We start from the raw sequence: 23,717 nt of genomic DNA, 5'->3' as shown, positions 1-23,717 counted from the left end.
TTCCCCCAGTCTAAGTTTTTAAAAAATGGCAATTTCACCATAGGGTTTCGTTTTGAAATCTCTGACGACATCTTCGGCTCTATTGCCAATGACCTCTCCCTCCCGAAGCATCCTCTTCTTCTGGCGATCTCTTTCCTCCCATTTAGACTCTCGATCGGTGTTAGAGAATCCTTGGGAGACGAAGAACTTCGTCGGGGAAGTTCTTCGTCTTCCCAGATGTCGTCTTCGTCTTCCCCGACAAAGTTTTTCATCTCCCAAGGATTCTCCGATGCCGATCGGACGTCCAAATGGGAGAAAAGAGACATTTATCGTTAAATTCTTATAATGTATGCAAGAAACAATCACAAAGTATCTTTTTTCTCCATTTTTATAAAGTGAAAATCACTTTAAATCTTTAATAACTACTTGATGTATCCAATACAATGAAGAATAATGATAAAAAAAATGACAAAATCGTTGGTCTTAACTGATGTGCTCCTATTTTTGTTGGAAACGTAGATAGAGAGATTGAGATGAATTATTGAAAATGGGTCTTGCTAGTTTTGGATGAAACTGTAATATTGATGCCATTATTTATATAATACGATTATAATTAAGAGATATAATAATAAATTTAATGTTAAATGATACAAATTTTAATTATGATTTGACAATAATATATTAATTGGTTAGTCATATATTAATTGCCAATTTAAGAAATTTAATATACTTTAAGTACACTAAATTTGTTGCGTATTATTTTGAACTATTATTTGAGCTCATCATGCTTTTCAAGTGGATGGGTTACAAAAGAATTAGTTAATAATTAGGAAATAAAATTAGATGCCGCAATCTACCATTTTGGTCCTTGAAGTTAGTATTAGGTAACCATTATCCCAAATTTAGTTAGGAAATGCAGACAAGGCTTGGTAGGAAAGGATTTGATTCGGGTTAAACTTGAATAATGTTTAGTTTGAAATTAGATTAAATTCAAAAAAATAAATTCGAGATCGGCTTGAAGTTGATGAATTGAAATTTAACTTGATTCTAAAATATTTTAAATATGAATTTAATTTGAATTGACTTAACTTTGAATAGATTAAACATTCAATATTTACTATTAAAGGTATTAAACTAATAATTTTATTTTCGAAACAAAATAAAACAGTATTTTTAATAGAAAATATTGAAAAATTGGTCTATTTTATAAGAAAATTCAACAGCTTGATTCATCCAGTAGGGAAAACTAAGGGTTCAGTCTTTTTATTAAAAAGAAAAGTGATAGTTCTATATCTTCAAAGTATTATTTCAGAATATAAGGGTAAAAACGGAAAGACAATAATTTATGGGGATCAAAGTTTGATCCTTTTCTGTTAGTTATTTTTGACACTAGGGGGAAATTGATCATTCGCAAAAGTCCCCCGAACGGGGACCGGGCTCGCATGCAAGGTGGAATCAGACCATTTTCATTTCGTCAATTTGCACATCCAAGGCAAAAGCCTTCTCTGTGTAGGTGAGCGACCGACGGGTGTCAACAACGACGTCGTTTTTGTGTCGGATCTCCGACCAGGTAACCTTTTGAATACTCTCATTTGAGTTCCGTATCTCGCCTTTTCTTTTCTTAACCCTTGTTTGTTTCCTTAGAAAAAAGGTTTTCCTGGAAAAAAATCAGTGTTCCGGAAGATCATCAAAATTTTATGTCGAATTCGCGACGTGATTTTGTGTGGTGATACTGATTGTGGCAAATACTGTTTCGAAGCTCAATGCGTTGATTACGAGCTTTACTGGTCTAGTTGTTGGAACCCTAACTCCTATGTATATATGCAGAGACGATATTGTAGTGGTGATTGATTTAGCTTGAGATATGTGGCAAGTTAAACTATTAATACTGCTTCTAGGGTTTGTTGGTAAAAATAGGAAATCAATGATAAATCTTATATAAGTTCGTGGTAAGGTACATATTGACAAATTTGTTGATTTTCTGATCACTTCAATTGATGATTTTCTATTTTAAACATTTATAAATGGGTCAGAATCTTCTTGTGAGAATTTGAATGGAGGCAATTTAGATTGGAAATTCTTAGCCTTTTGAGAAGCTTTGGGTATTTGCATAGACTGATTCTGGAGACGTGTCATTTCTTTTTTTTTATTTGTCTTTGGATGCTTATTCTGGCAAGAAGTGTATGCATTATGATGATTAGATATTTCAATAGTTATGATGATTAGATATTTCAATAGTCATGATGTGTGCACATTTTACAGTAATAGAATATAATTAATTCAGGTGTATTGATTCTAATGCACATTGGATTATTATTATTATTATTTTTGCTCTACTGAACTGTAGTTGAAGTGAGATGGCGTCTTCACAAAATGTCGAGTTGGAAGCAGCAAAGTTTTTGCACAAGCTCATTCAAGATTCTAAAGATGAGCCTGCAAAATTGGCTACAAAACTTTACGTGGTTAATATCTTTGTTATGGTTTATCTCATTAAATGTTCTTTATTGTGCTAGTTGCTTATAATGTGTATATCACCTAATATTTATTGTAAAATATGATTGCTTCAGATATTGCAACATATGAAATCAAGTGGGAAGGAGGATTCAATGCCGTATCAAGTTATATCAAGGTGCAACATTTCAATTTAACTGTCAGTTTATCTATTTTAATTTCTTTTTTTATTAATGTTAAAAATGCCTTTTTAGGTTGATTAGGAAATTTTTTAATTGACCAATAAATTGCGGACAGAGTGGAAAATTTGGAGATGCTATTGTTCTTGCATTTTTAACTTTTTTTTTTTAAAAGTCCTGTAGATACTCAATTTAAGTAGATAATGTCAGTTGAGTACACTAGGAGACAAGAGGTTTGAATTCTGTTTTCATTTGAAATTAAAGTATGTGACTGTGTTGGCCACATTTAGGTGGTCATGTTTGAGGCATTTTGACAAGCACTTGTTTTGTAATTGAAAATAAAATATTATTTGGGATCAAATGTTGCTGAGTAAATTAGTGGGTCCATGAACATGAATGATTGGGATATTTTCTTCAAAGTTGGAAGTCTTTTTTCTTTTTGTTTTTAACTGGATTTGAACTTGGTTCTTGTATTGCCTAATAATATGCAATGTGGCTGAGCAAAAATATTTTTCAGATAAAAAATGAAACTTCCAGACATATGCTTGGAGGTTTGAGAATACTCTCTATATCGACGGGATTTTTCTTCTTTATCAGTTTGGTAGTTTAGCTCAAAATCAGAAGGATTGCATATCAGCTGTGTGTGTGCAAAATTAATTTATATCATTTGTACACCACTTGCTTTGCAGTCTTGTTTAGCTTCTTCTTTCACTTCATGCATACTTCTATCAGAATCATGTTCTCCATGCTTCACATTTTAGTGTTGGCTTATTCATGTTTGAAGAGGTCACAATGTTTTAGCCAAGGAACTTAGTAATAGTGCCTATCTTTGGAAAATAATATACATGGATCATCCTTACTGGTTCTTCCTCTGATGCTATTTTCTTTTCTAGGGCCATGGAGACTGTTATGAATCAGAATGGTCTTGATATTGAAACTTTGAAGTCATCACGTCTTCCTTTGTCCAGTGGGACTCAAATGGGGGATTCATCAGCAGCTCAATGTGCAGGTACTGGCTTTTACTTAGATTGCTTTTGGATGACTAGTAGTTCAATTTTTAGAAATTCTCCTGGAAGCTTATTATCATATATATATATATATTTTGATAAGTAGCATATTTTCATATTGGATCATTGAAATGGGAAAAGTATTTTTCAGGATCTTCCTCACAGGTAGTTGGAGTTGCAAAAGATCCCAAGATGGGCTTGAATGAAAATGAAATGTCTAAAATTGACCCATTTACTCATAGTAGGGCACCTGTGGGCTCTAATACAGGAGGACATGATTATTATCAAGCATCTGGAACTCTTAGAAATAGTCAGTCTTTTGACCATGAAAGTCCATCTAGTTTGGACACTAGGTCTGCCAATTCGCAATCCCAAGAAAGGCAAAAAGATGTTAAAAAGGCTACAACTAAGAGGAAGAGGGGTGATTCATCAGTTCCAGTGGAACAACAAAATGAGAGCTCCCAGCAACATGATTTACGTAACACCGTGGTTAATGCAAGGAGGGGGAAGATGAATAAGGTTGAATCACCTGGGGGTTTTGCAGTTAAAGGTGGTGAGCTTTCGAACTTTAACATGATTCCAAGTTGTGGTCAAATGGAACATTTTTCATCTTTGTCTGGCAACATGAGTTCAGTGCTCGGAGTCAAGCAAGAGGGTCAAAATGTTGCTGAAAAGCCAATGGATACAGCTAACCTTAGTAATTCAATTTCAAGGACTTCAGCTTCAAAATTCCCAGAAGAGGTGGAAGTTTCCTCTTCTCATAACACTTTGGGACAGCAGCGAGGGAGTTCCCTTCCTTCTACAAATGACAATCTGGCTTCCAGGGGTGTATGGAATAGAGCAGGGCTTCCATTTGAAAGATCTCATGTTCCCAAGTTTTCTTCAAATGCTGTTTCCAGTAACATGATGTCAGAATCTGCAATGCAGCATCCAACAATATCATCTCTTGCAGGAAGTAAGGATTGACAAATATTGTAAAATCAGAGTGTTGGATTTTCTTATTTTACTCTTTTCAAACCTCTTCCCATTCGATTCTATTTCGTTTTAATAAAGAAAAACAGACTATGGTATCTAGTTTGTTGGCATTGGATGGGAATTGTGCAGATTTTTTATTTATTTCAACCGGGGAAGAGCGTTTACCTAAAAGACTCTGCATGTTCAACCGGGGATTGTCTTTGATTGATTTTTCCTTTTCAATTTAAAAGCTGTTATGGTTACGTTTGTAACATCTGAATATCTCCTTGGCTGTGAATATTAATCTTCTACATCGTGTTGCTGAAAATTCAGGTGCATTTGGCAAGGTTCATGGAGGGTTACCTGTTGGCCCAAGTTCATTCCGAACAGGAGAATCAGGCTTCTCAATGCTTAATCCAGCAGAAGCCCATCTGTCAAATATTCGAGGGGATGAAACATCTACAGTGCTTGCCAGTGGAAAGGTTGTGGAGCAAAATGGAAGTCCAAACACGTTAACAGATTCAAATAGAATTGTTCAGGTATATTTATTTTACCTCTATGATTAGTCTGATTTAGGTGGTTTTTTAATATTTATTTTTTATCTGAAAACTGAGTAAAACTTAATTGGTATAAAATTTGAATTGATGATCTGAATGATATGTTTGTTTTTTGATTTTTATGGTGTGATTAAAAGCGCAAGTTGTTTTTTTAGCAAAAAAAAAGATGTAAACATTGATATTTTGACACTTTGCGCATTCGATATTGAATGTATTATTATTTAAATAATTTTTGTCAAATGCTATTTAAATAGTGTTTTAAGTTTATAAACTTAAAATAAAGATCAATATCTAGTTGAATTAAATTTTATTGTGATAAAAGAAGTAGACATGAAAGTTTACAGATATTGACACATTAAAAAAATGTTAAAAAGGATTCTTCTTTCTTCTCTTGCCAATTGCTCTTTTTTTTCAACTTAGACATCTTTCTTGCTTCTTTTTTTTTTTTTAATTGTTTCCCTTCATTTTTTTTCAAGTTTCCTTAGAAATTTCATAATTGTTTACTCATTGTGTATATGTTTACATTTGATTGGATGTGATGTTTAAATTGGTCAAATATGTATACAGCGAGACAACTACAACAGCTTATTATGAAGGCAAATTTATGTTTGAAGGGGTGTTTTTGTCTCCCTAAAACCGTATTTATGAGATAAAGCTTTGAAAGCTAGTGGCTAGGGGTCTTGTTGCATCATTATGTCCATAGGCTTGGGGTGTAGTTGCCAAGGAGGAGATTCTGGGTTCTACTAGGTGTTTGGGATATTTTCAAATGCAAGCAGGCTAGGAAATCCAATTTTACAGCTGTTCACCAGAGAAATAGTGTTGGGCTTATGCCTACGTATATTTTGCATGTGACAGTGGTGTCTTTACTATTTATGAATTAGTAGCACTTCTTTTTCACCTTTTATTTTTATGCAGCCGAGGAATTAGGTGGCCTTTTGTCTAATTACATATGTACTTGCTGCATCATCTATCTAATTTTTGGTGTTTTTAGTAAGCTAATTTTGATTCTCATACTTTGTCTACTCTCCAGACTGAAATTTTGAGGTTATTGAGTTTAGCTATATGTGATCAGGATATATGAGATGACCTGGAATGTTGTCCTCGCATTTATCATCATCAAAGTTGTGCTTTTCAATAACTATGGGAATTGAATGCCATTTTAACTCCTTGCAATTTACTTTAATGTTTTATGGTTCTCTGTTGGATTCCTATTCATGTTTTATGGTTCTCTGTTGCATTCCTTTTGTTGTTGCAAGAGCAAAAAAGAACCAGAGTAGTGAATCCTATCAAGAGCAACCATTTCTTGCTGGCTTAAATTTATTAAGTTCTGCATGCAACAATATTTGTAATTTGGCCCTTTTGAACTTCCATCTAAAATTTTTCGTAGACTTCACCATGCCTAACGCTTCCATTTCAACAGGTTGGCCGCCAAAATAGCATTTCAGGTACTACTATGCTTAGAACCACACCTTCTAGGGATACAGGTAAATCTTCTGTTTCCCAGGCCCCTGCATTTTCTGGCATGCCTTTCAAGGAACGACAGCTGAAGCAACTCCGAGCCCAATGCCTTGTATTTTTAGCCTTCAGGTAGATGGCATTTCACTAACATCTTCTTAGAGCTTTTACTAATGCTAATATGCAGTTCAACGTTGGTCAAGTTTGTTTTAACAAGTTCTTAAATGCAGAAATGGTTTGATGCCAAAGAAACTGCACCTTGAAATTGCACTTGGAAACATCTTTCCAAGAGAAGGTAACTAATCTTAATGCACGCACAAACTCAAATCTCGGTCTTCATTGATTTAATTGGTGAAAAATCAGGTGGCAATTTAGATGTTTCACACAAGGAATTCATGGACCACCATGCAGCAAAACCGCAATGCTTGAATGATCAAAGTAATATTCCTGGAGTTGTGCCACCATTTGGAAGGCTGAGTAATGTCAGGGAAACTGATCGAATTCCTTCAGGTGCTTCATCTGCTGGAAGAATCCTGGAGGCTGACTCTTTGGCCAGGGAGACTGAGAACTCAAAGTTGATGGAGGACAAAAGTGGCTTGCCTCCTGACCATTTTGTACTTGCAGAAGCAAAACAACTACCAGCTACAAGAAAAACAGAGGCTGAAATGCAGAATCAAGACGCACTGGGATCGCAGACATATTTGGTGACTGCATTGCAGCAGCCTGAATTTGTGAGTACAATGGATAGTTTAGCAATTAGTAACTCTGTGGACGTGGTAACTGGTCATCTGTTGATTGGTTGGGCTAATGTTGCCTCTTCTGTTATGGTAAATAAACAGATGAACTCTGAGATGAATAGCTGGTCTGGTGCTGGAAGTCAGAATGATGTTTCAAGAAGAGCCCTACCAGCCTCTGCTATTCAGCATGATTTGGGGCCAGAAATAAAAGACAATGCTCCTAGTCAGTTGCAAAGTGTTGTTAACAGTGGTCTTTCAGGATATGAACATGCTGATAGTTACTTGCCTTCTTTGTCAATGAGGGGGCAGTGGAAACCCGTTTTAGGAACTAACAATGATCATCGTGCAATGATTTCAATGAAAGATGCTAGTTTGATGCCAAAACATGTGTCTCAGGGTGAGAACCATACCTTAAATCAAACTGTAATGTGATTAAAGCTTTTGTGTTGCTCATTATGCTTATCATAGTTGTTTGTAGACGATTCAAAGTTTTCAGATGGGAACAAAGCACTTTCAGTTGATAACTCATTTATAAATGGCATTGCTTTCACAGCAGAGAATAATGAGGAAGATAAGTCACTATGTTCTAATGTGCCACCAGCTCCAAAGTATACCACGTCAGAGAAATGGATTATGGATATGCAGAGAAGGAAACTATTGGCTGAGCAAAGCTGGATAGTAAAGCAGCAAAAAACAAAGCAAAAAATTTCTGCATGTTATGATAAGTTAAAGGTTTGTCTTTATTTTAATTTTGTCCTGTCATCTTAGTTTTATCCTTGACAGAATTAAGGATCCCTCTTGATTGATCTAATTGAGGTTAATTCCTTTGTTTTTTGAGAGTGGGGATGCGGGGCTAAAAGCTGCTGCTGTCTTATCTTAATTTTGCTTATTTTTATCCTGTTTGTCATTAAGTATCTTTGTGTAATGAATTGCACCAGCCTGAAGATTGATTTTGTTTAATTTCTTTAGTTTCTGATTGGGGGATTTAGCTTAAAGATGACTACTGTCTTGTATTAATGTTGGTGACTGACATTAATATCTACAATATTTTATCATGGAAGATAGAAATAAGATGTTTATAGAACTGTATTTTTTGTCAACTGTCCTTTACAGTGGGGTTTTACATTTGTGATACGAGGGAATGTCTCTATGGATCTCGATCTACAATGATGTATGAGGCTGTATAGATCTTATTGCATAAGTTCACTCATCTAGAAAAATCATAATAAGTCAGGCAAAAATTTCCAATCCTTTAAATTCATGGTTTATCAGGGAAAAAGATATATTTATTATTACTTTTTTCTGTGTTTTTGCTGTGCTTTCTTATGTGAAGATTTATTTTGCACTGGTGCATTTCTGATCAAATCATGTATACTCTTTCACTTCCATTAATACAACTCTCTTTAGTTTCATATCAAGTGTTGTGCATCAAATTGTGTGCATATAATTGGATCCATAAATATTTTTTTTGTGGATCTGTCCAATGGTTCAGGAAGGTAAGATTTTTTTCTTTGTTTTTTCCATATGATTCATGTTGGAAATTATGCTTTACACAAACTTAATATTTCTTCTAGCATTTAATGTTCCTCTTATCGCCGTGCAAGATATAATGAAGAAGACACAAAGTTGCTTTTGCAGAATGTTCCTTTTTAATGCTTTTACCATGCAGGAAAAAGTGAGCTCATCTGAAGATATATCTGCCAAAACCAAAAGTGTCATAGAATTGAAGAAACTGCAATTGTCGGGACTTCAACGTCGTCTCAGGAGGTAATTGGTCATCCTCTTGTTGTTTTGCAGCAGACACTTTGATTACTTCATGGTTAAAACTGTGGTTAATTTGGTTTCTTTTCTCAATATTTGGTTGTAACTTCTTCAGTTTGACATTTTATTTGTTTAATTTGGACAGTGACTTTCTAAATGATTTTTTTAAACCAGTTTCAACTGACATGGATCGGTTGAAATCATATAAGAAACATAGACATGGTAGAAGGATAAAACAGCTTGAAAAGTATGAGCAGAAAATGAAGGAAGACCGACAAAAGAGAATTCGTGAGAGGCAGAAGGAGTTCTTCAGTGAGATAGAAGTACACAAGTATGTATTGTCATGTTCACTTATGTAATATAATTTTCTTCTTTTCACCTACTGACTCATTTTAGTAGATGTCTGCATTCATTTCTTTGGACATGGTGTGAGTTTGAACTTAATCTTGATGGTTGGAAATATAGGGAGAGGCTCGATGATGCATTTAAAATTAAGAGAGAACGCTGGAGGGGTTTCAATAAATATGTTAAGGAGTTCCATAAAAGAAAGGAACGTGTTCATCGTGAGAAGATTGACAGAATCCAGCGTGAGAAGATTAATTTATTGAAGATAAACGATGTGGAGGGTTATTTACGTATGGTGCAGGTACGATTTAGCTTCCTAAATCTTACTGATGTAACGATTGGATTCTACTTTTGTTCTTTTATATATCATGTTTTATTGTTATAATAACTTCCTAAATCTTACTGATTTAAGGATTGGATTCTACTTTTAGTCTCTTATATATCATGTTTTATGATTATAATAATTAGGATGCCAAATCTGATCGGGTAAAGCAACTTCTCAAAGAAACTGAGAAATATCTTCAAAAGCTTGGATCTAAGCTGCAAGAGGCTAAGGCTATGGAAAGTCGTTTTGAACATGATATAGATGAAACAAGAGCTCCAATAATTGAGAAGTATGAGCCTGCTGTGGAAAATGAAGATGAAAGTGACCAAGCGAAGGCAAGTTGATTTTATCTGCAGCTTTTTCTTGTTTAGTTTGGTTTCCTGTTTGTCATTTTGTTAGCTTTTATTCGCTTGCAGCATTACTTGGAAAGCAATGAGAAGTACTATTTGATGGCTCATAGGTATGAACAGTTTTTTCTTTGTCTTGTTACTGAAAATTTGCTGTGATAGTGCTTAATGTTATATATATGTGTGTGTGTTTTATATTTTTCCTTTCTATGTTTACCTTGGGAAGTTAGTTGTAGTCTTTTTAAAATCAAAGCTTAAAATGGTTTAGCGTTGTTACAGTTTCTTTCTTGATTAATTCTCAGCTATATGTTCTGCAAAATATCTTATTGTCCACATTATTTTATGCAGTATTAAGGAGAGTATTTCAGAGCAGCCAACTTGTCTTCATGGTGGAAAACTGAGGGAGTGAGTGGAATTTATGTTTCTTTAATTCTATATTGTGTTCTACTTCTCTTTACCTGACACACACTCACACTAAATGGGTGTGGTGCAATTCTGTTTTTCATTCTCATATTTGGTTCCGAAATTGTGTTATTTTGGCTTGTTTATATGCAATTTCTATGCTTGTGTTATTTAAACATCAGGTACCAGATGAATGGACTAAGGTGGTTGGTATCACTTTACAACAATCATTTGAATGGAATCTTAGCTGATGAAATGGGCCTTGGAAAAACTGTCCAGGTATGTCAATTCTGAGTTTGCTATAACCTGATTCCAGTTTAATTTATAATTTTTTGTTGTGGTGCAACACCATTTTGTATCTGTTTATGTTGACAGTCTAATTAGGTGTGCTTTTTAGGTTATTGCTTTGATTTGTTACCTTATGGAAACCAAAAATGATAGAGGACCCTTTTTAGTGGTTGTACCATCATCAGTTTTATCTGGGTGGGACTCAGAAATCAACTTTTGGGCCCCTGGAATACATAAGATTGTATATTCTGGGCCTCCAGAGGAGAGACGAAGATTATTCAAGTAAGAACATGGGCATAACTCTGACAGCCTTTCTTATGTGTTTTGCTGTATGTGTAACATTAGCTGTAATCTTGTATTCCAGGGAAAAAATTGTGCATCAGAAATTCAATGTTCTCCTGACAACGTATGAGTATCTGATGAACAAGCATGATAGGCCAAAACTTAGCAAGATACATTGGCATTATATTATAATTGATGAAGGCCACCGCATTAAAAATGCTTCTTGCAAGTTGAATGCGGAGTTGAAGCACTATCAAAGTTATCACAGATTGTTGTTAACTGGAACACCACTGCAGGTGCAGATTGTTCCTTATCATCTTCTTATCTCGTTCCTTAGTTCCACAATTTTAGTCCATTCAAAAAATGAAACATTTTAAGTGAGCTGCCATTTATGCATCTTCATGTTTTTATTTTTCATCTCTTTCCCTTGTCATTGAATGATCTTCATCTCTGAATTCAAATTGTATTAAGGAAAATCATTGGACAATTAAGAGAGAATACAGATGTAAATGGACTCTTGAACTAGAAAAAATCTTTGGAATGGTGAAAATATGGGACCTTGATGTTAATTGTGGAAACGAGTGTCATTCTAACCTATAAGAATTGTAAGCTGTTTGTTCAGGGCATTAGTGTGTTCTCTACTTTCTGATTGTCTTAAGTCTGTAGTTGTTGGTTTGATGCAATTTACTAATTTTTTTTCATCCTTGTAGAATAATCTTGAAGAACTTTGGGCTTTACTCAACTTTTTGTTACCGAATATATTCAATTCATCAGAAGATTTTTCTCAGTGGTTCAACAAACCATTTCAAAGTAATGGAGACAGTTCACCTGATGAAGTAAGCTTGCAGGCTTATTTAGTTTTTGTAATATTATGTTTTCATTTCTTTTCACAAATTTGAGTTTCATAAATAACTAAAATCTGTTGAATTATTGTGCCTTTTTGGGACTAGGCTTTGTTATCCGAGGAGGAGAATCTGTTAATCATAAACCGTTTGCACCAGGTTCTACGGCCATTTGTACTTCGGAGGCTGAAACACAAGGTCCTTATATGATATTATGCTATCAATTTTGGGTTATCATTGTTTTGGTGTTAAAGGTCATCTTGTTTGATAAGATTTTGACCACTTTGGTGGGTTGTGGGGGCTTCAGCAGTGCATTCTGTGGCCTTAATTTTGCTACCTCCCCCTCCTTACCTTTACCGAATGGTAATAAATATTTATAACTATCTTGTCTGAGCTTTCAAGTCTATTCTGCCTGCAGAGCAGATGCAGCCATCACAAATTTGGATTATGCAATTGGTTTGTTTCTTACGTTACATTGAGGAGATTTGATTTAAAATTTTGTCTGCTTAAAGGTTTAGTGAATATTTTGCAGAGATGAAATCTTTCATCTCACTGTTCTGTGAAACATAGATTATTTTAGTCAACATTCTTCTATATTGATGTTCCTGCTTTCTCAAATTCCTCTTGGTAGGTTGAAAATCAACTGCCTGAAAAGATCGAGAGACTTATAAGATGTGAGGCTTCCGCCTATCAGAAGCTGTTAATGAAGAGGGTTGAAGAAAATCTTGGTTCAATTGGAAATTCAAAGGTTCCTTTTAAAACACATTACACTCAGTTTAAGTTCTTGTTTCTGATTTCTTGTTAAGGACAACCCAAATGGTCATTTATGCCAGGCAGTACCTACTATCTGCTCCAACGTGCATGAGAAACTTCTTTATGTAAAGGACATATAAAGATATTTTGTATCAGATAATTATTGATATTTGCTTTGAACTAAAATGACTATTTTCCTTCAGGCTCGGTCGGTTCATAACTCTGTTATGGAGCTTCGAAATATATGCAATCATCCGTATCTCAGCCAGCTTCATGCAGAGGAGGCATGCTCTTTTCCTAATTATTGAAACTTAGTTTGTTACTTGTAATACCATGGAATGATACTGAAACAAAATTTTTTCAAACAATTTTTTTTTCATTCCTTGCTTTTCATTGTTTGAGGCTATATTTTTCTATCTATATTGTTTGTGCTGCCTCTTCTAATGCAAACCAATGTCTAATCACCTTTTGTAGGTTGATACTTTAATACCTAAACATTTTTTGCCACCAATCGTTCGACTTTGCGGGAAGCTTGAGATGCTGGATAGATTACTGCCAAAGTTGAAAGTGACTGATCATCGGGTATGCTGATTAATTTATAAATTTTTTGTTCATTTTGAGATACAGCTTCTGTAAGCAGTTGACATTCAATTTGTTTTATTTATGCTTGAAGGAGTTATCATTAATTTCAGACATTTTGCGGTGATTATTGGAAGTTAGTGCTTGGTGAAGAATAATTTGTATGATGGTTTTCCCCCTTGCTTGGTGGAATTTATAAATGCTATTTCAGAAGGATTAGTTGTGATGGTCTTTTTATGGTGCTTAATTTTGTTGGTGTTGGGTCACTTTCTTTTTTTTCTTTCTCTTGAGTATTGCCATGGATCAGGTACTTCAAACATATAATACTTATGATCAAATGACTTTGTTTTGTACTGTTGAATTTCTGTAGACCAGTTGAAATGCCTGTGTGTACACAAGTAGTTTTTGATCTGTGCAGTCTGGATCATGTGTCATGTTACACCAGTGATCGGAGTAATTAATTCATGGATTGAATTTTTTCAGGTTCTCTTCTTTTCCACCATGACTAGGCTGCTTGATGTCATGGAGGACTATCTTACCTTTAAACAATACCGATACCTTAGGTTGGATGGGCATACATCTGGGGGTGATCGAGGTGCCCTCATTGACAAATTCAACCAACAAGATTCACCCTTTTTTATATTTCTTCTCAGGTACAATATACACCAGTTATTCTACTTATTTTTTGCTATTTCTTTATCAATGGAGGTAGTAAGAGTGGGTGGGGGAATTAATCATTAGGGCAGTGGAGATGAAGGATGGGGGGAGATTTTGTGATTCATAGGCCTTTTTTTGGGTTAAAAACTGATAAAGTTACAACAGTATATTGAGGTGTTTCCTTGAGGGATTTTCTTTCCAGGATTCACCTTTTCTTTTTCCTGGCTTTGTTGTCATGGAAAGATGGTGCAATTATGGATGTGGACATGGAGCGGGGAGTAGTGCTGCAATTTCCCATTGGCACATTTTGGAGCATGTGTTAGACACATTCTGGCATGAGTCCTGGTTCACTGTTAAGGGATTCTATATATTCTAGTTATATGATTTTCTGGATACTATGCGTTATAGCCTGTAACATCAGACTAATTGTCAGTGTTACTCAATTGTTCCTAATTCTGCTGTTGGTGCTACCACTAATAATAAGTAAGAACAACGCTTGCATTTGCAGTGCATGTGTTAGTATGTTTGTGTCTGCACCCTTTTGTTAAATTATATTGTATGTTGTTGATATATTGAATGTGGTCTTAGCATTCGTGCTGGTGGTGTTGGAGTTAATCTTCAAGCTGCTGATACTGTGATTATATTTGACACCGACTGGAATCCTCAGGTGATATTAGTATTAATGTTTCTTGATTTCTATGCCTGTTCATTGATGATTCAGAGCTAATTTAGTTTGCTACTGTTATATTGTCAGGTTGATCTGCAAGCACAGGCAAGGGCTCATAGGATTGGCCAGAAAAGGGAAGTGCTTGTTCTTAGATTTGAAACAGTGAGTACGGTTATGGTGGTTTCCTTTTTTTGCTTTTTAGCTTTTGAGTCAGAGACAAATATACACCATTTTTGTTAAGAACTCTTAATTTTTTCTGCAATAGTTTGTTTTTTACAGTTTCTGGTGTAAGTTGGATTCTAGGCCCATAGAACTTATATGACTATTATTAAAGCATCTTTCATTTACTCCATTTTTTTTTTCCAAAATGGCTGCTGAGGATTAAAATGATGATGCTCTGGACAAATATCCAACTGGCAGTCTGTATTGACATTGTTTAGACCTGTAGACCACTGCACATGGAAAAAAGCAACCCTTGTGCTTTTATGTAGAAGCAGGCCCTGTGCAGAAAGATGCTAAACCATGCAGAGGGGTATTTCAGATATGCAAAGCTAAACCTTTCAACTATCTGTGTATTGTACACGAAAGCAGCCTGTACCTGGGCCTGCATAATCTTGAGAAATAGAAGCTCAAAGAGTTGCAACCAGAAGAAATATATCCCAAAGATCATCAGAATACAACTGTTCCCCCCTCGTTGATTCCTCCCTTTTTTAAAGCAAAAGATATTTTTCCATGAGTACTGATCCTCAGGATTTTGTGACAACCCAAAAAATAGATGCTATCTACTTTTTCACTCATAAATCTCCAAGATGGGAAAAACTTATGCTTGGGTTCCTTTTGAACATTATTGGTCTAATTTTTCAGTGCCCAAGCAAAAAATTGAACTTTTGATGGAACTTTAGCTTTCCTTATCATCCTGTATGGCTGGAACTTACCTGTGATTCTCTGTATCCAATTTTCACATCTAGAATTTGAAAAAATTGACCTGACGCCTCAAGCTTCCAGCACCTCCTACTTCCTTTGACCAATATAATTTAAATGTGACACAGTTCACAATCTCATGATAGGCAAGTTAGATTTTGGGTCTGCAAGTTTGTTTAGGATGTGACATATCAAACTTGAATATTTTCTAGATGAGTTGTCTCAGACTATTTCTCTTGTAACTAGGTTCAAACAGTTGAGGAACAAGTTAGAGCTTCAGCTGAGCACAAACTGGGAGTTGCTAATCAGAGCATTACGGCTGGTTTCTTTGATAATAACACAAGGTGATTCAAATTTAATTAGTTAATATTTTCTACACGAATGTAGAAGTTTCTTTCAAAACATTTCTGATTCTGAAGAGCATTTCTTGATTTTGTTCCAGTGCTGAAGATCGTAGGGAATACTTAGAGTCTTTACTGCGGGAGTGTAAGAAAGAGGAAGCTGCACCTGTGTTAGATGATGATGCTTTAAATGATGTCTTAGCCCGCAGGTAAAGCTTATTTGATGTTTGCTACTAATAGGTTCATTGCATATGATAAGCTGTGACTGGTCTGCATTGGGAGACTGGTTCTTTGGAACTTTTATTCTGGTTTTACTTTAGTTCACTGTAATTGTCAAGTAGGTGTGGTTTGAAACTCAACAACAATTAATTAAGCTTTTCTGAATATGTTTTTTTAATCCTAATTTGAGTACTGTTATTACCATTTCGTGTTGTGAGGCCAACTTAAAGACAAGTGCCTGACCAACATGTAGTGGCTTATATATTCCTCTCCTAAACATTTGGCACATATTTCTGTGTTGAAAATTTCTTCCTTGGAAGTACCTCATATGATGTATTTGAATTTTGATGGAGACCCATATCCCTTTAACCTTTTAATTTCATGGGCTTTCACTGATTTTCCCCCAGTGTAATAAGAAAAAGTCGAAGTTTATCTTTGTTTTGGTCGTAATTATTTGTTTTCCTCGTGATATCTATTTTTCAAGTCTATGATTCTCATTGTCTCTTTTGTTGGCAGCGAATCTGAGATTGATGTGTTTGAATCAGTTGACAAACAAAGGCGAGAAGAAGAGATGGTATGTAAGATCGGTATTTGTATCCAGGATCTTCTGGTTTTGTGTTGCATCTTCTTATATCAAGATTGCTTACTGCCTCTCTGATGAAATGTGTTGCTAAAATTTTTTAAACCTGCAGGCAATGTGGAAAAAGTTGGTTGGCAGACAGGGAATGGATGGTTCTGACTCTTTACCTCCCTTACCTTCTCGTCTTGTTACTGATGATGATTTGCAAGCTTTCTATGAAGCAATGAAGATATTTGATGTATCAAAGACTGTGGTTACACCTCAAGCTGGTGTAAAGCGGAAGAATATGTATCTTGGGGCCCTTGATACTAGACAATATGGAAGAGGCAAGAGAGCAAGAGAGGTATGTTGATAAAATCCGATTTTCCTATTCTAAACATGTCTCTGCATTTCACTGTTTGCCTTTTTCCGTTTATTATATTTCAGCAATGCAAGAGCCTATATAGTTTAGTTTAGGTTCTTTTTCTTTTTAATTTATTTTCTTTTACTTTGTTAGGTGAGGTCCTATGAAGAGCAATGGACAGAAGAGGAATTGGAAAAGATGTGTCAGGCTGACTCTCCTGAATCCCCTAAGATGAAAGGAGGAGGAACTGAAAAGAACTTGCCAACAGTCACCAGCAGCTGTACAATAGTGCTTGATAGCACAGAACCTCCTGCTGTACTCTCTCCATCTTCTTCACCCCCTGTATCCCTTCCACCCCCTACACCACTCTCCGTGGATCCTCCACATTTACAGCAAAGCAAAGAGGTAACACCACCATCTAAGCGGGGCCGTGGAAGGCCAAGAAGGGCAGAAAAATCTCCAATTGCAATGGTTATCCCTGCATCTTCTGGAACATGCAAAGTGGAGACAGGGCTACAGACAGTCACCAGCCATTCAGCAACCTTGGCTCCTGGTTCATTGCCTGGATCTACTGCTTTCAGTGGATCTTTACAACATGGTGTAGGGATTGCTCCTAGTTCTCAGCCAACCTCTGTGTTGCATTCTGCTACTCCTGTCTCACAATCTGCACCTGGAGGCCCTTCCATACCTACGCAATCAAGGGGACGAGGCCGGAAGATTCAGAGTGGTGAACAAGCTACCCATCGTAGGGGAAAGAAACATGGCTCAGTGTTACCTGCTGTTCCAGATGGTTTATCAAGTCCTAGTACTGATCCCAAAATAAATGAGCAATCCCAGAATAAATCCGAGATGCCTGCTGGGAGCCAGCCCATTGCCATAGGTGCCACTGGTTCTAGCATTCCTATTGCCCCTGTTCCTGATTCTTTACCTAGTTCTGCTGTTAAAGATGCTTCTGTTGTAGGGGATGCTTTGAATTCTGCAACAGTCAACCATGTAACATCCGTTCCTTGTGCTCCTCAACCCCCCATTCCCTGTCCTCCGGCACCCATGCAAACTAAAGGGCAGAGCAGAAAGACTCAAAGTGGAGTGTCAACCCCCCGGCGTAGAGGAAAGAGGCTGGCAGTGCTCTCACTTCCGGCTCCTGCTGGTCTGGATACCAAATCAGGTCTTCAATCAGAAGATAATTCTGGGGATTTGTTAGGGTCTAATTCTGTTTCAGTGAGAAGTAAACAAGATATTGTGTCTGAGGTATTGCCAAATGTGATTCAGGAGCAAGCATCGGGTGTTTGTGAACCTGTTGATGTTTCTAGTCAGGGAAAAAAACCTATTGAGCAATCAGATAATGCTGTCCAGCACCCTCATCCAACAAGCTCATTGGGAGTGCATGATGTCAGTTGCAAATCTTCTGGTAATAATTCCTCTTTTTTTGATATCAATGAAATTGGTGCACATCTGAAAGTGAAGATTTGTGATATTGCCCTCTGAAATTAATTTGAATGTCATTTTTACAGTTTCAGCTCCTGAACAAGTTCCAATTGATGATTTATCTGGCATCGCTTCAGGGTCAATAGAGGATTTATCTAAAAATAGCTCTTCAAACGGTGGGGTTGTTCCAACTTCATCTGTATCAAATAAAACTGTTGAGTTGATCAGGAACCAAAATTCCGAGGACAATGCTCGTACAGATATATCAACTCTGAAGACTGCAACTCAAGCTGTTGGTCCTGTAGCTGATTCTTTTCCTGCTTCTGCTGCTGTAGAAGACACAAATAAAATGATGCAGCGTGTTGCTGGGGCAATTGCTCCTGGTTTGCAGTCAATTTCTACTGACCCCTCTGTTGCTGCAGCTTATCAATCTACCCCTACTCAGGCTCCAGAATCTGTTCCAGTGAAAAGGCAATGTCGTAAAACTCCTAACAGAGGAGAAGCACCTAGGCGAAGGGGAAAGAGACAGGCTTTGGGATTATCTGGAATTCCTGATGGGTCTGTTGGTCTAGATCCAAAATTAAATCAGCAATTACTTAGCAATCTCGGGGAAATGATGGGAAGCAAAACCATTGACCCAGGGAGTAAGCAAGAGACTGAAACTAAGGAACTGACTGTGGTTGTCCAGACAGTAGCATGTGAAGTACCATCTCCTTGTGGTTTAGCTGGTCAGGATCCAAAACGAAAAGAAACTTATACAAACCCAGTTCTTGGTCGAATTCAGACTGCTGTAACTGATGTTGCCCGTGTCATGAAGGAGATTTTCTCAGAAACTTGCTCAGCAAAAGCTAAAGCTGGTGTATGTTCTGGGATTGAAGCTAAAGACAATACAATGCCTGTATCCAGTAACACCCTTGCAGAGGTGGCCCAAAGCCAAAGTTCAGTGGTTAAAGTGTGTTCAGAGATGCTAGCTTTGGAAACAGTCCCTCGAAGTTTTCGCACCAATAAGAATAAAGAGCAGCCTGGTACAGAAAGTGATGGAACTTTTAAAGGCGGCACTGAGATTTTCTCTGTCACTTCCTCGTCTAAAGATAAAGCTGTTTGCCCTTCTCAGAGTGAAGATATGACTGCCTCTATTAAAGCTGGTTCAGAGCATAAAACATGTGCTGAGATGCCAGCTTTGGAAACAGCAAGACCAGGTTTTGACTCTGCAATCGGTACACATGGGGACCACATTAAAACTGGAAATGATGCAAAAAGTAAAAGTGACATTGCAGTTGCAACTGAAACAAGCTCATCTAAAGCTGGTGTACCTTTTGAGAGTGAAGGTAATGATGATAAAGCCTGTCCAGATATGCCTACTCTGGAAACTGAACCTTCTGGTTCTGACATTCTAATCAACAAGCATAAAGAATCTGGGACTGAAAGTGACACAAAAGTTAACGATGACAAAGATATTTTCTCTGAAACTTGCTCATATAGAGCTATAGCTGGTGATTATTCTGGGAGTGAAGGTATCGATGCTCCTATCATATATTTTTTACTGTATGCATGCAATAAGTTACTTTTTTGTATGTGTTGTCTATGAGATCATGTGATATTAAGATGTTACAATTTGATTATGAAGGTGGATGTCCTTTTGACTATGCAGGGAACCGTATTGCTAAAATTCGAAGTTCAGATGATAAATCCTGTCCTTACATGCCAACTTTGGAAAGTGACCCTCCTGGTTTTGGTGTTCGAATCAACAAGCATAAGGAGTCTAGAACTGAAAAGGATGCAAAAGTTACAGTTGACAAGGATATTTCCTCTGAAACTTGCTTATCAAAAGATAAAGCTGGTTACTCTACTGGGAGTTATGTTATGAATGCTCCTGTTATAGCTGTATCCATGAGCACCACCATGGAGGTGATCCAGAACCAGAGTTCAGAAGATAAAACTTGTCCAGAGATTCCGACTTTGGGAACAGCCTTTCCAGGTTTTGATATCACAATTAACAAGCATAAGGAACAGTCTGGGACTGAAAGTAATGCAATTATTAAAGGCAACGATAAGACTGTCTCGGAAACTTGCACTGTAGCTGGAGACTCTCCTAGTAGTGAAGGTATGGATGCTCATGGTATAGCTGTATCTGGAAATACTGTTGTAGAGGTGGTCCAAGACCAAAGTTCAGAGGTTGGAACGGGGCTACAGATTCCAACTTTGGAAACAGCCCCTTCAGATCTTGACTTTCCAAACAACAAGCATGAAGAACAGCCTGTGACTGAAAGTGATGCAGAAATTAGATGTGACAATTCTGCTTTCTCCTGTGAGCCTCAGGCCTTACAACCTGAAGCTTCCAAACCTGAAAGGAAGACTGATGGTGCTTCTACTGAGAACTCGGGTGATTTAAGAGAACCAAGACAACTTCCTGATGACCAATCAGTAGTGGAGAGTACCTCAGAGATCACTTGTATAGTTCAGCTCAATGCTAACCAAGAGAATGATGTTGCTCAGGAGTTACTTGCACCTAACAGTGATCACACAGGTTCTAATAGAGGGTTATCCAGCAAGGTTCCAGGCGTGGTACTGCTTTCTGACACTCAGAATAATTTTGGGAATACAACAATGCCTTCATCAAATGATTTTTTAAAATCATCTTCTGTTGGTCTAGGCGATGCTGATTGTAATACAATTGCCATGAACGATGATGATGATACTGGTGATCATGGCAGAAAAAGCCCACTTGCTTTCACTACAGCATTGCCTCCTAGTTTAATTAATCCTTCCTCAAAAGAGTGTCTAGAAACTTCTCTTCTTACTCTCAGCAGCATCGAGGCTTCCTCAATTTCAACATATGATCAAATAGATGTTTCTAAGGATAGTGGGGTAATGCCAGAGAACTTATCTGAGGACTTGGGTCCAGCTTCATCTGCACTAGCAATTGAGGAAGATGTGATTGAGGGCTGCTCAGAGAAAGATTCTGTATGCAACTTAGTGGTACTACATAATCCAAAGGTGTCTGAAGCAGTTAATCAAAAGGATGTTTCTCAGAGTGTTGAGTCTGTAGGTGAAGAAGATGAACAAATTGATGTCTCTCAGGCTGACAGGGGTTTGGGTCTGGCTTCAGCGTTGGTGATTGAGGAAGAACAGATAGATGGTTCCTCTGAGATTGATATAGTTGGAAACTTAGTGTCAGCAAAGGATTCAAATGCTTCTGTAGGTGAAGCAAGTGAACAAACTGATGTTTCTCGGGGTTGTGATGCCATGCCAGAGACCTTGTCAAATGACTTAGATCTGCATTCATCCTCCATGGTGATTGAGGAGGCAAAAATTGAGGGATCCTCGGAAAAAGTTCCAGTCGGCAGCTTAGTGTCAGTGGAGGATTCAAAAGGTTATGTAAGTGAAGGAGGTGATCAAATTGATGTTTCGAAGGGTGGTGATGATGTGCCAGAGAACTTGTCAAAGGACTCATATCTGCCTCCATCCTCCATGGTGATTGAGGAGGATACGAATGTGGGATTATCTGAAAAAGATCCAGTTAGCAACTTTGTGTTAGTGGAGGATATAAAAGTCTCCATAGGTGATGCAGGTAATCAAATGAATGTTTCTTCAGGTGCTGGGGTTGTACAAGAGAACTTATCTGAGGATCCAGGTCTGCCTTTATCCTCCATGGTGATTGCTGAAGAAAAGATGGATGGCACCATTGGTGCCCCTGAGAAGGCTATAGTTAGCAACTTAGTGCCAGCAGAGGATTCAAAAGCTTCTGTAGGTGAAGTGGGTGAACAAATTGATGTTTCACAGGGTGTTGACATTATGCCAGAGAACACATGTTATGACTTATATCGGCCTTCATCCTCCATTGTGATTGAGAAGGGAAAAATTGAGGGATCCTCTACCAAAGATCTAGTTGGAAGCTTAGTGTCAATGGAGGATTCAAAAGGTTCTGTAGGTGAAGCAGCTGAACAAATTGATGTTTCTCAGGGTGGTGATGTCAAGCAAGAGAACTTATTGAAGGACTTAGATCTGCCATCATCCTCCATCGTAATTGAGGGAGAAAAAATAAAGGAATCCTTGGAAAAAGAGCTAGTTCACAGCTTGGCGTCACTGGAGGATTTAAAAGGCTCTGTAGGTGAAACAAGTAATCGAATGAATGTTTCTTTGGGTGTGCGGTGTGTGCAAGAAACCTTATCTGAGGATTTGAGTCTGCCCTTAACCTCCTTGATGGTTGAGGAAGAAAAGATAGATGGTTCCTCTGAGAAGGATGTAGTTAGCAACTTACTGTCAGCGGAGGATTCAAAAGCTTCTGTTGATGAAGCAGGTGAACAAATTGGTGTTTCTCAGGGTGATATCATGCCCGAGAACTTATCAAATGAATTAGATCTGCCTTCATCCTCCATGGCAACTGAGGAAAAAATTGAGGGATCCCCTGAAAAGGATCCACTTAGCAGCTTAGTGTCAGTGGAGGATTCAAAAGGTTCTGTTGGTGAAGCAGGTGAACAAATTGACATTTCTCAATGTGGTGACATCATGCCAAAGAACTTATCAAAGGACTTGGATCTGCCTTCATCTTCCATGGTGATTGAGGATGAAAATTTTGAGGAATCCTCTGAAAAAGATCCAGGTAGCAGCTTAGTGTCAGTGGAGGATTTCAAAGGTTCTGTTGGCAAAGCAGGTAATCAAATGAAAGTTTCTTTGGGTGCTGGCGTTGTGCAAGAGAACCTGTCTGAGGATTCAGGTATGACTTTAACCTCCTTGGTGGTTGAGGAAGAAAAGACAGATTATTCCTCTGAGAAGGATATAGTTTTAGTGTCTCTGGAGGATCCAAAAGGGTCCGTAGCTGAAGCAGGTAATCAAATAGATGTTGCTTCGGAAGCTGGGGTTGAGCAAGAACCTGTTTCGGACCACTTGGTTCTGCCTGCACCTTCCATGGAAGTGGAGCAAGAAAAGACACAGGCTTTGTCTGAGAAGGATCCAGTTGGGGTCTCAGTCTGACAGGAGTTAGAATGACCCTGTGCAGAATCCTGTCATATCTCAGGGTGGGGGAGCTGTGCTAGAAAATGTGTTAGAAGATGTAACCCCGCCCCTATCTTCCTTAGAGATGGTGGAAGAAGTAACTAAAAGCTGATCTGAGGACCATGATAACCAATTCAATGGCATCAGAGGAAGCAAGAGGATCAGAAGTTGAGTAGATGTACCAAGTTAGGGTTCTTGTGTAGTATTGTTTGAATCTCTTGCTGTATGTAACGTATTTTTCAAAGGCAAACTCGATGTATTCAGATAACTAACTGCACTATTGGGCCTGTATATAATCCCCATTTTATCAAGATGCAACACCATTA

The 23,717-nt window shown here is 37.4% G+C and overlaps 1 protein-coding gene across 4 annotated transcripts; it reads left to right on the top strand.

The window, feature by feature from the left end:
• The first annotated feature begins 1,360 nt into the window (after positions 1 to 1,360).
• LOC123211170 (chromatin structure-remodeling complex protein SYD-like) lies at positions 1,361 to 23,702 on the top strand. Of its 4 annotated transcripts, none has more exons than XM_044629719.1 (35): positions 1,361 to 1,549; positions 2,327 to 2,441; positions 2,547 to 2,608; positions 3,503 to 3,618; positions 3,768 to 4,571; positions 4,904 to 5,109; positions 6,548 to 6,714; positions 6,813 to 6,877; positions 6,994 to 7,313; positions 7,422 to 7,716; positions 7,798 to 8,051; positions 8,989 to 9,086; positions 9,226 to 9,411; positions 9,546 to 9,726; positions 9,894 to 10,085; positions 10,167 to 10,210; positions 10,446 to 10,502; positions 10,682 to 10,778; positions 10,897 to 11,069; positions 11,152 to 11,365; positions 11,780 to 11,905; positions 12,020 to 12,109; positions 12,543 to 12,659; positions 12,868 to 12,948; positions 13,139 to 13,246; positions 13,727 to 13,896; positions 14,489 to 14,567; positions 14,655 to 14,729; positions 15,735 to 15,832; positions 15,931 to 16,038; positions 16,565 to 16,622; positions 16,741 to 16,971; positions 17,125 to 18,379; positions 18,483 to 19,910; positions 20,048 to 23,702. In XM_044629719.1, the coding sequence occupies exons 2-35, from the start codon at positions 2,337 to 2,339 to the stop codon at positions 23,368 to 23,370; spliced, it is 10,983 nt and encodes a 3,660-aa protein (XP_044485654.1). In that variant the 5' UTR covers positions 1,361 to 1,549; positions 2,327 to 2,336; the 3' UTR covers positions 23,371 to 23,702. The 4 variants fall into 4 exon arrangements, with proteins under 4 accessions (XP_044485654.1, XP_044485655.1, XP_044485653.1 ...); XM_044629720.1 differs by having other exon boundaries at positions 6,946 to 7,313; positions 7,873 to 8,051; XM_044629718.1 differs by having other exon boundaries at positions 6,946 to 7,313.
• Positions 23,703 to 23,717: the final 15 nt, after the last annotated feature.

The sequence above is a fragment of the Mangifera indica genome, chromosome 3, assembly GCF_011075055.1.
Source record: "Mangifera indica cultivar Alphonso chromosome 3, CATAS_Mindica_2.1, whole genome shotgun sequence".
In the NCBI taxonomy this organism is placed as follows: Eukaryota; Viridiplantae; Streptophyta; class Magnoliopsida; order Sapindales; family Anacardiaceae; genus Mangifera; species Mangifera indica.
The sequence above is the reverse complement of the archived record's forward strand: the minus strand, read 5'-3'. Positions and strand labels throughout refer to the sequence as shown.